Below are 16,245 nucleotides of genomic sequence, written 5' to 3' on the forward strand. Positions count from 1 at the left end.
TTTTTAAGATGGAGTAGTATTCCATGGCGTGTGTTTGTGTTGTCAGATCTTTATTCACTCATCTGTCGATGGACACTTAGGTTGCCGATGAAGGCAACTAAACAATTGACAATTATAAATAGTGCTGTTCTGAACATTGGGGGTGCAGTGTCTTTTCGAATCAGTGTTTTTGTTTTCTTTGGCTATATATACCCAAGAGTTAAACTGCTGGATCAACTACTTTTAGTTTTTTGAGAAACCTCCATACTGTTTTGCTCAGTGGCTACATCGATTTACATTCCCACTAACAGTGTACAAGGGTTCCCTTTGCTCCACGTTCCCAGTAACAGAATAGTAGTAATTTCCAGGAGGAAACTGTTCACAGAAATAGAGATCAGCTGAAAGTGAAGTCGCTCAGTCGTGTCGACTCCCCGTGGACCATAGCCCATCAGGCTCCTCCATCCATGGGATTCTCCAGACAAGAGTAATGGAGTGGGTTGCCATTTCCTTCTCCAGGGGATCTTCCCAACCCAGGGATCGAACTCAAGTCTCCCGCATTGCAGGCAGATGCTTTAACCTCTGAGCCACCAGGGAAGCCCAGAGATCAGCTAGAGAAAAGCTGTTTTCTAGGAGGTGGTGTCTGAGCAAGAACATGCTGAGATGAGATCCAGAGAACAAGCGAGAACCAAGCATAGCTGAGTTCCTAGAACAGTCAGTTCCAAGAACAGTAAGGATGGACGGCTGTTTGGGCCCTGCGGGAACAGAAATGAGGCTGGACTAGGCAGCAGGGTAGACAGTGGGATGGGCTGAGGCTCTGTGGGCATCAGGGTCCAGACCATGCAAGTATCCATCAGCCATTGAATGGAAGTTGAAGTTTCATGAGATCCAAAGGTTAGATTCCTACCTGTAGAGCTGGGGATGGAAGTTGGAGATGCTGGAGGTCCTGGGGAGAAGGTGGAGGTCACTGGAGCTGAAAGAATAAAATTGTTGGGGCCTTTCATAAAGCTATGAGAGGCAACAGTGGTTGATGGAAACTTGCATCTGTTCCTTGGTTTAACCTGAAACTTTTGCTGGTCTGAGGCTATTGTGGGGCTGAGGATTTGGGGGATGGGGCATGCCTTCCTCCCAGGGAGCACACTTAGGGTGGAAGGGTCCCAGGGTCATGGAAACATTTGAGCCCTCATTACTCACTGCTGGTGGTGGGGATCCAGTCCCGATGGTTGTAACCTGCAAGGAGAGGCAGAAAGAAAGCATAAGATGATGGGAGAACATTAAGAAAGGAGTGAAGTGTAGAACTAGAAACACAAACTCACAAACCTTCCTGAGTATTTTCTTTGAGATTCACCAATAAATAATGATGGTTCTTCTTTGTTTTTATTTTTTGGCCACCCAGTGCAGCATGTGGGATCTTAGGTCCCTGACTAGAGATCAAACCTGTGCCCCCTGCATTGGGAGGGCAGAGTCTTAATCACTTGACCACTGGGGCGGTCCTGATGGTTACTCTTTTTGAGTGAACTGCCTCTTACTCTGGTCCTTCTGATTAATTTCATCCTCATAACCATTAACCTCAAAGAAAACAATGATCAAATCACTCTTAGTATTGTTGGGAATTTACCAGCTGCCTGGAATATTATCAACCTCACCAAGTAAATGTGTTAGTCTCTCAGTCATGTCCAACTCTTTGCAACCCCATGGACCTGTCCATGGAATTTTCTAGGCAAGAAAACTGGAGTGGGTTGCCATTCCCTTCTCCAGGAGATCTTCCCAACTCAGGGATTGAACCCATGTCTCCTGCATAGGTAGATGGGTTCTTTACCACTGAACCACCAAAGAGGACCCTATCCATGATCCAGAACCATTCTTATTCAAATCCTCTTTCCCCGATTTTCTCTTATTCTCCTACGTTATACTCTGTGGCTGACCCCCAAGTCTCTCTTTCTCTCCCTTTCTGTCACTATCTCAATGGTGTGGATTGCCATTCCATTCTCCTGACCGAGGGACTGAACCCAGGTCTCCCACATTGCAGGCATCTTCTTTACATCTGAGCCACTTGGGCTTTATCAAGTGAACAATAAGGACGACAATTTCCTGTGAGTGTTTTCAGCCTTATTTGTGTTTCTTCATCCATGATATATAATTTTGTCCTTGCTCTTTGAATTTCTCTCACTCCCCAACTCTCCAAAGACAAAGCTTGAGCTTTGACAGCATAGTTCTTAGACTTCTGTGATGTTGGGATTGAGATAGTGAGAGAGAGGAAGAGAGAGAGAGACTTGGGGATCAGCCAGAGAGTATAAAGTTGGAGAATAAGAGAAAATCGGGGAAAGAGGATTTGAATAAGTATGGTTTTGGATCATGGCTAGGATCCTCTTTGGTGACTCAATGGTTAAGAACCTGTCTACTACAAGGAGATCCAACCAGTCCATCCCAAAGGAGATCAGTCCTGGGTGTTCATTGGAAGGACTGATGTTGAAGCTGAAACTCCAATACTTGGGCCACCTGATGCGAAGAGCTGACTCATTTGAAAAGACCCTGATGCTGGGAAAGATTGAGGGCAGGAGGAGAAGGGGACGACAGAGGATGAGATAGTTGGATGGCATCACCGACTCAATGGACATGGGTTTGGGTGGACTCCGGGAGTTGGTGATGGACAGGGAGGTCTGGCGTGCTGCAGTTCATGGGGTCACAAAGTGTCGGACACGACTGAGTGACTGAACTGAACCGACCTATGCAGGAGACATGGGCATGTGAACTCTTAATTGTAGCATGTGGGATCTAGTTCCCTGACCAGGGATTGAACCTGGGTCCCCTGTATTGAGAGTCTTAGCCACTGGATCAGCAGAGAAGTCCCTAGAAGTCCTTTAATATGCTATTCCATCCTAATATTGAGCTTGGTATTTAGCTGGGTTAGTCTGCAGTGTAGCCTAGTAATTAGGTGGGCTTAGTTTTTAGAGTCAGTTTAGGTTTGAGTCTCAATTCTACCACTTGTATTAGTTCCTCTGGTCTTGGAAAAATGGATTTCTCTTCCTGAGCCTTGTTTGTTCCTCTGTAAAATATACAAAAAACTCCAAAAATATACGTAAAACTGCAAAATATACATAAAATTCCAAATATTCATAAAACTCCATGTTGGGCAGGATTACCAAGGCATAATACATATAACGCTCTAGAACATGGGTCCCTCAATAAATACTAGCCTTTAGCACAGGTGTTATTGTAGGTATTGTTGCTAAGAGCATTATTGCAAAGGAATTTGTTGCTAAAAACACTATTAACAGTTTTGTTGTTTGTTTCTTGGGTGGGGTGGTGTTCCAGCAGGCCCTTGGAGAGTGAGTAAAGGACCACAAGCTGGTTGGGAAAAATAAAGACATGAGGATTAGTCACTGCATTGCAAACCCATTGTTTCTCGGGGAAGAGTTAACCCTAGTGACCTCCATGGGCTTGCTTTCTTCCTAGATGTCTGTGTGTCCATTTGGGCTTCTGTGAAAGGTCATTGGAATGAAGAAGACTTTGGAGGGGATGTTTATTTCCAGACCTGAAAAGTTCCTTTTAAGCTGTTCTGAGGGGGAGAGAACTGAGTCCCTATGGAAATTCTAGGTTGTTCCAGAACTATGAAAGTGGGTACAGAGAAATTACACTGCAAGGAGACCCCATCTGGGGAGCAGGAGGAGACCCCAGCTAGCACAGAGCTACTCACCATTGACGTAGAGACTGTTCCTGTCCAGGGTGTAGTGGTCCAGCCGAGTGACACCCTGGGTCTGCTGGCTTAGTTCCCAATACAGACGTTCCGTGTCCAGCCTGAAGCCTGTGGGATCTGAGCGGTAGGTGCAGACCGCATCCATCCTGGTGCTTCTTTCATCCTTATCAGCCCTGGGGAAGAAGGGACACAGAACAGGAACGTGAAGGACACTTAAAGGTTGGATGCTCTTGACAATGCTTCCCCTTCAATTGCACTCCTTGGTTTTTTTTTTTTTAAAATTCTTATTGGAGGATAGTTGATTTACGGTATTGTGTTAGTTTCTGTTGTACAGCAAAGTGAATTAGTTAGACATGTATCCACTCTTCTTAAGATTCATTTCCCATATAGACCTAGGCCATAACAGAGTATTGAGTAGAGTTCCCTGTGGTATAGAGTAGGTCCTTAGTTATCTATATAAATGAGTTATCTGTTCTGTATGATGAAGTGAAGTCACTCAGTCGTGTCTGACTCTGCGACCCCAGGGACTGTAGCCTACCAGGCTTCTCCGTACATGGGATTTTCCAGGCAAGTGTACTGGAGTGGGTTGCCATTTCCTTCTCCAGGAGATCTTCCCCACCCAGGGATTGAACCCGGGTCTTCTGCATTGCAGGCAGATTCTTAACCATCTGAGCCACCAGGGAAGCCCTTGTTTTGTATAGAGTAGTGTGTATATATCAATCTCAGTCTCCCAATTTATCCCTTCCTGCACTTTACCTGCTGGTAACTATGTTTGTTCTCCACATCTGTAACTCTGTTTTCATTTTGTAGATAAGTTCATTTTTACCCTTTTTAGGATCACTTCCCTGTTTTTTAAAAAAATATTTATGTTTTATTTTATTGTTTTGGCTATGCCAGGTCTTCACTGCGACATGTGTGGGCTCTAGTTCCCTGACCAGGGATGGAACCCAGCCCCCCTGCATTGGGAGTGTGGAGTCTTAGCCACTGGACCACCAGGGAAGTCCCTAGTTCAGCACTCTTCCCTGGGTTTCATCTGCTTTTTCAAACACATCTTTTTCCGTCTTATGTGGGGCTCCAGATCCCTCCAGCTCCTAAGTGCAGTTCTCTGCAGGGCCACTCCTCAGCTCAGTTTCTTTCTTTTGTCCCCATTCTTTTTATTAAGTTTTAATTTTTTAAAATTAATTTTCATTGGAGTATAGCTGCTTTACAATGTTTGTTAGTTTCTACCATAGAGAAAAGCGAATTAGCCATATATTTACATATGCACCCTCCCCTTTGGACTTCCTTCTCATTCAGGTCCCAGAGTGCATTAAGTAGAGTTCCCTGTTCTATACAGTATGTTCCCCTCAGTTGTCTATTTTATACATAGCAAATCAGTAGTGTATATATGTCACTCAGAATCTTCCAATTCCTTCCATCCCCCCTTCTGTCTTGACATCCATTGATTTGTTCTTTACATCTGTGTCTCCATTTCTGTTTTGCAAATAAAATCATCTATACCATTTCTCTAGATTCAATTATGTGTTAATTTATGATATTTGTTTTTCTCTCTCTGAATTATTCACTCTGTATGATGCTCTCAAAGTCCATCCACATGTCTGCAAATGACCCAATTTTGTTCCTTTTTATGGCTCAGTAATAAGGAAATGGCACCCCACTCCAGTACTCTTGCCTGGAAAATCCCATGGACTGAGGATCCTGGTTGGCTACAGTCCATGGGGTCGCAAAGAGTTGGACATGACTGAGCGACTTCACTTCACTTCACTTCAATATTATTCTCACTCTTTTTATTAATAGATTCAAGCTCATTGTTTCACCTACCAGCCCCTAGTACACTCCCTGTCTACTTTTCTAGGCAAGAAAACTGGAGTGGGTTGCCATTTCCTACTGCAAAAGCAATTATACTCCAATTTAAAAATGTTATATATAAAAAGAACTAGTTCCATGAAAACATATTTTAAATAAATAAATCAAGGAAAAAAATATCTTTGTCTTGAATTTAAGCTGACCCTATGGTGATTCACCCAAAGCAGCGGCTTTTTCAGGAGGGAAGAAAGATGCCGTTCCTCTCTTGTCTGGGAATTCGGCTTGCTGTTATCCATGCTCTTCAAAGTATTCCCATCACATGTCCCTATAGCATAGTACATAGTTCTCAAAGTGCAGCCCAGACACCCCTAGAGTTCCTTAACCTTACAGGGCATCCACCAAGTGAAAACTATTTTCATAGTAATACTAAGATATTATTTTCACTTTTACTCTTTCTAGAGTATACAAAGATTTTTTTTCTCCAGAGGCCACAAGGTGAAATATTGTAAAATATGGAATGCAGAAGCATATATTTTGCTGTGTCTTCCACTAAAGCCAGATAGTAATATTGTGGAAAAATAGAAACAATGACCCCCTTCCTCATTATGCTTTTCTTTTGGCGGGGGGTGGGGGTAGGAGAGATACGGTTATTATGCACTCATTCTTCTTCTTTTTTAATCTTTTGGCCATGCCACGTAGCATGTGGGATCTTAGTTCCCTGGGAAGTGGTTTTGGAAGACGTCTCACCTGAGCAAGGTCAGTCTACAGCCGGCGTACCGGGAACCAATGCTGCTGTTTCTGAACAAAGGCCTGAGCTGGAAAGAATGAGAAGGAGAGGAGTGAGAGGGAACAGACAGCAGGGTGTTTGTTGGGAGGTCGAGGCAAGGTGGGCATTGGTGCGGGTCTCTCACCAGCAGCTGCAGGTCTCTCTCAGTGGCTTTGTATATCTTAGAGTCTGAGTTTCCCAGGTTTTCTGTGTAGTTCAGGTTGGTGATGGTGAAGTTGACAGTAAAAGGCATCAAGAAAGGAATTGCAGCTGCAATGGCAAGGACAGTAAAATGAGGCCAGTCCTGAGTCAAGCCTGGGCTAAGGGCGGAAGCTAAGGCTCTGAGGACACACCTCAACTCCATTGCCCAAGTGGGGGTCTGGCAGAGGCTGTCCCACCTGAGACACCTCATGCAGCAGTCCTTGTCCAAGATCCTCCCGTATCAGCTGACCAACCATCCCAGTTTGCTTGGGATTACGTGGATTCTAAGGGCATCCCTGGTGGCTCAGTGGTAAAGAACCTGCCTGCCAATGCAGGAGACACAGGTTCAATCCCTGGGTTGGGAAGATTCCCTGGAGAAGGATATGGCAACCCACTCCGGTATTTTTGCCTGGGAAATCTCATGGACAGAGGAGACTGGTGGGCTATAGTCCATGGGATTGCGAAAAGTCGGACATGACCTAGTGACTGCAAAAGCAACAACAACAACATGTAGGTTCTTGGGATGCAGAATTGATCACCTTATTCCCACTTCCTCTTTGCTCTTACCATTTCAGCACGTACCAGCACCTGCATCTCTTTGTCTTAGGGGACTTAGGCCCAGGGAGCATCCCTGTAGCAATGATTCTTGGGAGTTGGTGGATAAATATCTTAGCTCCCTCCCCACCCAAGATGGGTTAATTTCACAGTTCATATTCTGTGCATTCTCCCAGGGTCCCCCTCCAGCCTCCAGACCTGTGAGACAATACATTTCTGTTGCTTAAGCCACTCAGTTTGTTGTACTTTGTGAAGGCAGCCCTAACAAGCTAATTCACCAAATGACTTAGCAATTTCTATTCTAGGTATATACCCAAGAGGGACTCAGACAGATTGGTGCACACCCAAGTTCATAGCAGCATTATTCATCATAGCCAAAAGATGGACACAGCTTGAGTGTCCAACAGATGACCGGACAAAATGTGGTCCATCCATACAAATGGAATATTACTCTTCCAATGCAGAAGATGCGAGTTCGATCCTTGGGTCAAGGAGATCCCTGGAGAAGGAAATGGCAACCCACTCCAATATTCTTGCCTGGAAAATCCCATGGACAGAGAAGCCTGGAGTGCTACAGTCCACGGGGTCTCAAAAGAATCTGACATGACTTAGTGACTAAACAGCAACAACAAACAGAAATGAAGTTCTGATAAACACTACAACATGGATGAACCTTGAAGATATCATGCTTAACAAAATAAGCCAGACACAGAAGGAAACATATGTTGTATGATCCCTCTTATATGAAATACCTATAATAGGCAAATTCATATAGACTGTGAATAGATTAGATGTTAACATGGGCTGGAAGGAGTGGGAAAGGGGGAATTTTTGCCTAATGAGTTCACAGACCCTGTTCAGGGTGATAAAAAAATTTTGAAAACAGGTAGTGGAAATGTTTGCACAACAGTGCCAATGTAATTCATGCTGCTGAATTACCCATTTACATATGATTGGTAAATGTATATACTATTTCATATATGCTGAGTTGCTTAGTCGTGTCCAGCTCTTTGAAACTCTATGGACAATAGTCTGCCAGGCTCCTCTGCCTATGGGATTTTCCAGGCAAGAATACTGGAGTGGGTAATAATATTCCAATTATTTCATATATATACATATATATTGTATTTTATCACAATAAAAACATTATTCTTACTTGTTCCTGAAGTCACAGTCACAGAGGCCAAGGTGGATGTTGCAGGTGTGGTCACATGGGCAAAAGGACTTCCAGCCAGTGTGTTGAAGGTGGTTGTGGTCTCGGCCACAGTGGGGCCTGAACCTGTGGCAGCTAAATGAGTGGTCTCAACAGTGGTGGTTTTCAGGATAGTGGCTGTACTTAATCCTTCCACATGACTGGTTTTAGGTCGCATCGTGGTCTCTGATGGTCTCAAGGTCACAGTGTCCCCTGTTACAGTTTTGGGAAATTCTGAGTGTTCAACTGAGGTTGCAGGTGGTGAGGTTTCTGTGTTCCCAGAAGTTACAGTATAAAGCTCAATGGTTGTTGCAGGGGTCCTGGAAGGCCCAAGACCACCAGGGGAAAGAGTCAGAGCAGGGAGGCTTGTACCAGCCTTGGCTTCAGGACTGGTGGCCAGTAAACCTGTGGTCTCTGGTAAACCATGGGAAATAGCTGACATTGCAATAGTTGTGCTGATTTCTGTCTCCTCAGTGGAGACTGAGGCTGTTTCTGTGGGAACACCAAGTGAAACAGTTGGATTTAAATCAACTCTGGCTGTCGTGGTCACAGGTATGGTGAAGAGAGAGAATGTTTTTGGTGGACTGAGAGAAACAGTCTGAGATGGAAGAGCTGTACTAGTCTCCAACTCAGGCCAGATGGATGGTGAGGCTGTGGTTTCTGATAAATGAGGAGAAACAGTTGAAGCAGGAGAATTTGTGCTTGTCTCTGCACTGGAAGAGGTGACTAATAAGGCTGTGGTTGCTGATTCACCAGGAGAAAGAGTCAGAGGTAGAACAGCCCTAGTGGTGTCTGTCTCAGAGTTCACTGTATCTGGTAAACTAGGGGAGACAGTTGTAGCTGGGACAGCTGAACTGGTTTCTGTCCCAGGTCTGGTGGCCATTAAGGGTGTGGTGTCAGATTCACTATGGGAAACACTGGGGGTTGTCCTGGGAACAGTTGGACTGGTTTCTTCAGGATGGGTGACAAGTGAGACTGTTATATCTGGCTTCCCATTGGAAACAGCCATAGTTTGAACAGTTGAACTGGCTTTTGTCTCAGAACGGGTGACCCATGAAGTTGTGGTCTTTGGTTCATGTAGGGAACCAGTCAGAGCTGGAAAAGCTGTACTGGTCTCTGTCCCAGAACTGGTAACTGGGGAAGTCACCATCCCTGGCACACCAGGTGAGACAGTTGTAGCTGGGACAGCTGAACTGGTTTCTGCCCTAGGACTGGTGGCTGTTGAGGGTATGGTGTCTGATTCACTCTGGGAAACATTGGAGGTTATCCTGGGAACAGTTGGGCTGATCTCTTCAGGATGAGTAACCAGTGAAACTGTTGTATCTGGCTTCCCATGGGAAACAGCCATAGTTGGAACAGCTGAACTTGTTTCTGTGTGGGTGACCTCTGAGGCTATAGTCTCTGGTTTGTTCATGGAATCAGTTACAGTTGGAAAAACTATACTGGTCTCTGCCATGGAACTGGTAACCAGTGAGGTCACCAACCCTGGAACCCCAAGTGAGACAGTTGTAGCTGGGACAGTTGAACTGGTTTCTGCCTCAGGACTAGTGTTTGCTGAGGGTGTTGTGTTTGATTCACTATGGGAAACACTGAAGGTTGTCCTGGGAACAGTTGGACTGGTCTCTTCAGGATGGGTAACAAGTGAGATGGTTGTATTTGGCTTTCCAGGAGAGAAAATCAGAACAGTTGTAGCTGGGACAGCTGAACTGGTTTCTGCCCCAGGACTGGTGGCTGTTGAAGGTGTGGTGTCTGATTCACTCTGGGAAACTTTGGAGGTTGTCCTGGGAACAGTTGGGCTGGTCTCTTCAGGATGGGTGACCACTGAGACTGTTGTATCTGGCTTCCCAGCAGAAACAGTCATAGTTGGAATAACTGAACTTGTTTCTTTCCCAGAATGGGTGACCTCTGAGGCTGTTGTCTCTAGTTTGTGAGAATAAGAAGTCAGGGTTGGAAAAGGTGGAACAGCTGAACTGGCTTTTGTCTCAGAATGGGTGACCCATGAGGCTGTGGTCTTTGATTCATATAAGGAATCAGTCAAAGTTGGAAAAGCGGTACTGGTCTCTGCCTCAGAACTGGTAACCAGTGAGGTCACCATTTCTGGTATACTGGGTGAGACAGTCATAGCTGGGACAGCTGAACTGACTTCTGCGGCAGGACTGGTGGTCGTTGAGGGTGTGGTGTCCGACTCACCCTGGGAAACATTGGAGGTTGTCCTTGGAACAGTGTGGCTGGTCTCTTCAGAATGGGTGACCAGTGAGACTGTTTTATCTGGCTTCCCAGGGGAAACAGTCATAGTTAGAATAGCTGAATTTGTTTTTGTCCCAGAGTGGGTGACTGCTAAGGCTGTTGTCTCTGGTTTGTGTGCAGAATCAGTCATAGTTCTAAAAGTTGTGCTGATCTCTGCTCTAGAACTAGTGATCAGAGATGTCATAACATCTGGTACACTAGGGGAGATGGTTGTAGCTAAAATGGCTGAACTGGCTTCTACCTCAGAACTTGTAGCCATTGAGGGTGTGATGTCTGATTTACTATGAGGAAAACTTGGAATTGTTCTAGAAATAGGAGTATTTGTCTCCGTAGAATGCATGACCCATGAGGCTGTTGTCTCTGGTTTATGTGAAGAATCAGTTGGAATTGTAAAAGCTGTACTTGTCTCTGTCCCAGAACTTGTGAAAAGTGAGGTCACCAACCCTGGCATAGTAGAGAGGACAACTGAAGTAGCTGAACTGGCCTGCACCCCAGGATGAGTGACCAATGAGGCTGTGGTCTTTGGCTCAACAGGAGAAAGTGTCAGAGCTGGAATAGCCATACTAGCATTTATCTCAGAACTGGTGGCTTGTGGGTTCACTGTATGTGGTACACTAGTGGAAAGAGTTGGAGTTGAAATAGCTGGACTGACTTTTGGCTCAGGATGAGTCACCCATGAGGCTGTGATTTCCACTTGACCTGGAGAAGCAGTCAGTGTTGGAAGAGTGGTACTAATTTCTTCCCCAGAACTAGTAACCAGAGAGGCCACCAACTTGGATACACTAGGTGAGACAGTTGTAGCTGGGACTGCTGAACTAGATTCCGTCCCAGGACTGGTGGCTGTTGAGAATGTGGTGTCTGTTTCAGTATGGGAAACATTGGGCGTTGTCCTGGGTAAAGTTGGGCTTGTCTCTTCAGGATGGGTGGCAGCCGAGACTGTTGTATTTGGCTTCCCAGGTGAAACAGTCATAGTTGGAACCACTGGAATTGTTTCAGTCCCAGAATGGATGATCCCTGAGGCTGTTGTCTCTGGTTTGTGTGTGGAATCAGTCAGAGTTGGATAAGTTGTACTAGCCTCTACAACAGAACTGGTAATCAACGAGGTCATCATCTCTGGTACACCAGGTGAGATAGTCATAGCTGGGACAGCTGAACTGCCTTCTGCCCCAGGACTAGTGGCTATTGAAGGTGTTGTGTCAAATTCACCCTGGGAAACACTGGGGGTTGTCCTGGGAATACTTCGGCTGGTCTCTTCAGGATGGATGACCAGTGAGATTGTTGTGTCTGGCTTCCCAGGGGGACTAGTCATAGTTGGAATTGCTGAACTTGCTTCTGTCTCAGTATGGGTGACCCCTGAGGCTGTTGTCTCTGATTTGTACATAGAACCAGTCACAGTTGGAAAAGTTGTGCTGGTCTGTGCCACAGAACTGGTAACCTGTGAGGTCACTATCCCTGATACAGCAGGTGAGACAGTTGTAGCTGGGACAGCTGAACTGAATTCTTCCCCAGGACTTGTAGCCACTGAGAATGTGGTGTCTGATTCACTATGGGAAACACTGGAGATTTTCCTGGGAACAGTTGGGCTGGTCTTTTCAGGGTGGGTGACCAAAGAGACTGCTGTATCTGACTTCTCAGGGAAAACAGTCATAGTTGGAACGGTTGAACTGACTTTTGTCTCAGAATGAGTGACCCATGAGGCTGTGGTCTTTGATTCATGTAGGAAATCAGTCAGAGTTGTAGAAGTTGAACTAGTCTCTGCTGTGGAACTGGTAACCAGTGAGGTCACCATTCCTGATACACCAGGTGAGACAGTTGTAGTTGGGACAGCAGAGCTGACTTTGGCCCCAAGACTGGTGACCACTGAGAGCATGGTACCTGATTCATTCTGGGAAATAGGCATTGTCTTGGGAACAGTTGGGTGGGACTCTGGAGGCTGGGTGACCAAGGACACGGTTGACTCTGATTCACGCAGGAACCCAGTCAAAGTTGGAAGGGTTGTACTGGTGTCTGTCCCAGAACTAATGGCCAGTGAGGTCACCATCACTGGTTTGCTAGGTGAGACAGTCATCACTGGAGTGGCTGAACTGGCTTCTGCCCCTGGACTGGTGGTTGCTGAAGATGTGCTGTCTGATTCTTTAGGGGAAAAATTCAGAGCTGTTTTGGAATCAGGTGTGCTGGTCTCTGTGGAATGGAGCCATGAGGCTGTTGTATCTTGTTCGTCAGGGGAGACAGTCAAAGTTGAAAAAATGGAACTGGCTTCTGTCCCATGATTGGTGACCCATGAGGCTGTTGTCTCTTGTCCATGTGGGAAATTAGTCATAGTTGGAAAAGTCGTGCTGGTCTCTGCCCCAGAAATGGTGGTTGGTGAGATTTCCACCCTTGATACATCAGGGGAGACAGTTGGAGTTGGAACACTTAAATTGGCCTGTGCCCCAGGATGGGTAATCAAGGAAACTGTTGTTTCTGGCTTACCAGGGGAAACAGCCAGAGTTTGATCAGCTGAGCTGGTCTCTGTCCCAGGACTAGCAACCACTGAGGTCACCATCCCCAGTACCTCAGGGGAGACAGTAGGAGTTGGAACAGCTGTACTGACTTCTTTCCCAGAACTTGTAGTTGTTGGGGGTGTGCTGTCTGATTCACTATGAGAAACATTCAAGATTGCCCTGGGAACAGTTGGACTGGTCTCTGCAGGATGGGTGACCCATGAGGTTGTGGTCTCTGGTTCATCCGAGGAAATAGTCAGAGTTGGAACAGCTGCACTGGTTTCTGCCCCAGAACTAGAGGCCAGTGAGGGTATAGTCTCTGGTCCTCTACTGAAAATAGATGAGGTGGTCATGGGAACTGCAGTGCTGATCTCTACCCCAGAACTAGGGACCAGTGAGGGCGTAGTCTCTGGTCCTCTACTGAAAATAGATGAGGTTGTCATGGGAACTGCAGTGCTGGTCTCATCTCCAGATCTGGTGGTCAAAGAGGCTGTCATCTTTGGACTATCTGGGGTTGTGACGATCGTTCCTATTGTGCTTGTGCTGGCCTTTTTATCTGATGTCCTGAGGAGAGGCAGCATTCCTGAAGTGGGAATAGACACTCTGGTAGTCAGTGTCACTGTGGCGGTGGTCTTCAGAGCTGTGGCAGTGGTCTCTGTCCCCTCTGTCCCTCCTGTTGATAATCCTGTGAAGTGTAGGATGGACACAAAATTGGGACAACATGATTACTATTTACTGGGTTGGCTATTGCTTATTTTGTCTCCACGTCAAGAAAGGGAGAGAAATGTCTCTGCCTGGTATGTGCTGAGATCCTTCTGGAATGGGAAAATGCCTTCACCTTACCTGGGGCTTCCCAGGTGGTGCTAGTGGTAAAGAACCTGGCTGCCAATGTAGGAGATGTAAGAGATGCAGGTTTGATTCCTGGGTCCGGAAGATCCCCTGGAGGAGTGCATGGCAACCCACTCCAGTATTCTTGCCTGGAGAAACCCATGGACAGATGACCCTGGCGGGCTTCAGTCCATTGGGTCACAGAGTTGGTCATGACTGAATCGACTTAGCATGCATGTTCCTTGCCTTACTCACCTTGGGCTGCACCTCCTCCATGAATTCTTTTTTTGTTGTTGTGGGTTTGTTTGAAAGTATTTATTTAAAATAGGAACAGAATTTTAAAAGATCAGTTTCTGAGTTCATTACAAATATTAAGGGTGTGAAAATAAAAAGAGAACAATGAAAAATTGAAAATGGAAACCAACATAAGTTTTTTCCCCCCAAGTAGAAATCAGAAAAATAACAGAAACAAAATTTAAAAACATAATGAAGTAAAACTCTCTGTAACAAATAACCATGCACATAAAATGAAAGAGCTCTCTGAAAGCCAAATAAATCTAATTGCTCTTTTTATTAAATATAGAAACAGGTGGCAGCTATGTTGCCCAAATTCCAGAGAGTATAAATAACTCAGGACCATATTGGAATAATCTCTAATCTAAAATGAGTGAAAGTAGAAAAAGGAAAAGAGAAAAGGTGTGAAAATTAGATCATTGCTTTTTTCTTTTTTTGACTGGGCCTTGTAGCTGTGGTTAAGATGTTGCACTTCCAATGCTGGGGATGTGGGTTTGATCACTGGTTGGGGAACTAAGATCCCACATGCTACATGGCACGGCCAGAAAACTCCTAATGAGGACTTAGTTTATAGCAGAGGACACTCTAGTCAATACTATGTAATGGCCTATATGGAAAAAGAATCTGAAAAAGAGTGGCTAGGGACTTCCCTGGTGTTCCAATGGCTGAGACTCCATGCTCCCAATGCAGAGGACCTGGGTTTGATCTCTAGTCAGGAACTAGATCCCATGTGCCACAAATAAGAGTTTGCATGCTGCAACTAAGACCCGATACAGATAAACAGTTTTTTAAAAAGTGGATATATGTATATGATACATGAAACATTCACTTTGCTTTATGAAGCTAACAACATTGTAAACCAACTATCCTCCAATAAAAGTTGAAAAAAAGTTACATCATCATTATTTTGTTCCTTTGCTGTCTCCTCTACTGGACTGAGAGAGCTCCATGGATGCAATGCCAAAGTATTTTCATCTATGTATCCTCAGTTTATGTCACAGTCTCTAACACACAGTAAATTAATAATAAGCATTTTTAGAATTAAGTGAATATGTGAAGCTGACACATTCAGTTTTGAACTAAACTCACTCCATGTTAGGAGGGAAGAAAAAGTAACACCTACCTGGTAACTACTTGACAAAGATCCAACTGGGACAGGGAAGCCCATGACAACTCCATATAATTCTTTGTCCAAAGAAACAGGGCTTTCCCGGTGGCCCAGTGGTGAAGAGTCCACCTGTCAGTGCAGGAGACACAGCTTCCATCCCTGATCTGGGAAGATCCTGCATGCTGCGGAGCAACTAAGCCTTTGTGCCACTAAGCCTCTTGAGCCTGTGCTCTAGAGCCTGGGAACCACGACGAGTGAGCCCCCGTGCCGCAACGACTGAAGCCTGCCTGCCCTAAAGCCAGTACTCCATTACAAGAGAAGCCACCGCGATGAGAAGCCCAAGAACCACAACTAGAGAGTATCCCCTGCTCTCTGCAACTCGAGAGAACAGCGTGCACAGTAACGAAGACCCAACACAGCCAAAAATAAATGAATAAAAGAAATAAATACAAAATTTTAATTTTTTAAAAAAGAAACATTTCATCCGTCTCAAGCAAGAAATAAAAGCATAAGTCAGATTATTGGGAAATAAAATGTTGAACCTACCTGTAAGACTAGCAGATGTGGATGCCTGGGGAATATGGATGGTGGTGCCTCCATGGGCTGCTTCGTTGGGTATCTTTGTGATATGCTTCACAGTGCCATCAGTCGCTGTAGGAGAAGGTAGGGAAGAAACCTAAGGTAACTCATCTCTTCCAAAAGGAGAACATGATCTAAATGGACCCACTTAATTTGACTACACAACTCAATTCTTCTCAACCATCTGTATGGACTGGAACCAGGGCTATATGTCTTGAGTGGCCACACCCGTTCATAGATCCATCCACTCACCCAGAGATTCATCCATCCATCTACCCCTATATCTACCCATTTATTATTTCATCCATCCATCCTTTTATCCTTTCTTCCTACCATGCATCTTTCTTTTCATATTTCTCTCTTCTTTCTTTGCAACTTTTCATCCCTATTTCTTCAATCTCTATTTCCTTTGATCTTTCCTTCCATCCATCTTCCTTATTTTCATCCTTCCCACTATATATTCATCCTTCCTTCTATACACCCATCTTTTCTTCATTCATCTCTCTCTTCATT

At 45.1% G+C, this 16,245-nt stretch overlaps 1 protein-coding gene across 2 annotated transcripts in view; it reads right to left on the bottom strand.

Annotated features, from left to right (window-relative positions):
- LOC122699442 (mucin-16-like) overlaps positions 1–16,245 on the bottom strand; it is a 115,059-nt gene that overhangs the window by 61,614 nt on the left and 37,200 nt on the right. For both annotated transcript variants that reach the window (XM_043911379.1, XM_043911380.1), the window contains exons 6-12: positions 15,700–15,804; positions 8,158–13,608; positions 6,391–6,515; positions 6,227–6,294; positions 3,674–3,846; positions 1,171–1,206; positions 884–949 (exon numbers count right to left, since the gene is read on the bottom strand). In XM_043911379.1, the coding sequence (XP_043767314.1) occupies positions 884–949; positions 1,171–1,206; positions 3,674–3,846; positions 6,227–6,294; positions 6,391–6,515; positions 8,158–13,608; positions 15,700–15,804 (6,024 nt within the window). The remainder of the gene's footprint in view (positions 1–883; positions 950–1,170; positions 1,207–3,673; positions 3,847–6,226; positions 6,295–6,390; positions 6,516–8,157; positions 13,609–15,699; positions 15,805–16,245) is intronic.

The sequence above is a fragment of the Cervus elaphus genome, chromosome 9 (assembly GCF_910594005.1).
Source record: "Cervus elaphus chromosome 9, mCerEla1.1, whole genome shotgun sequence".
Taxonomy (NCBI): Eukaryota; Metazoa; Chordata; class Mammalia; order Artiodactyla; family Cervidae; genus Cervus; species Cervus elaphus.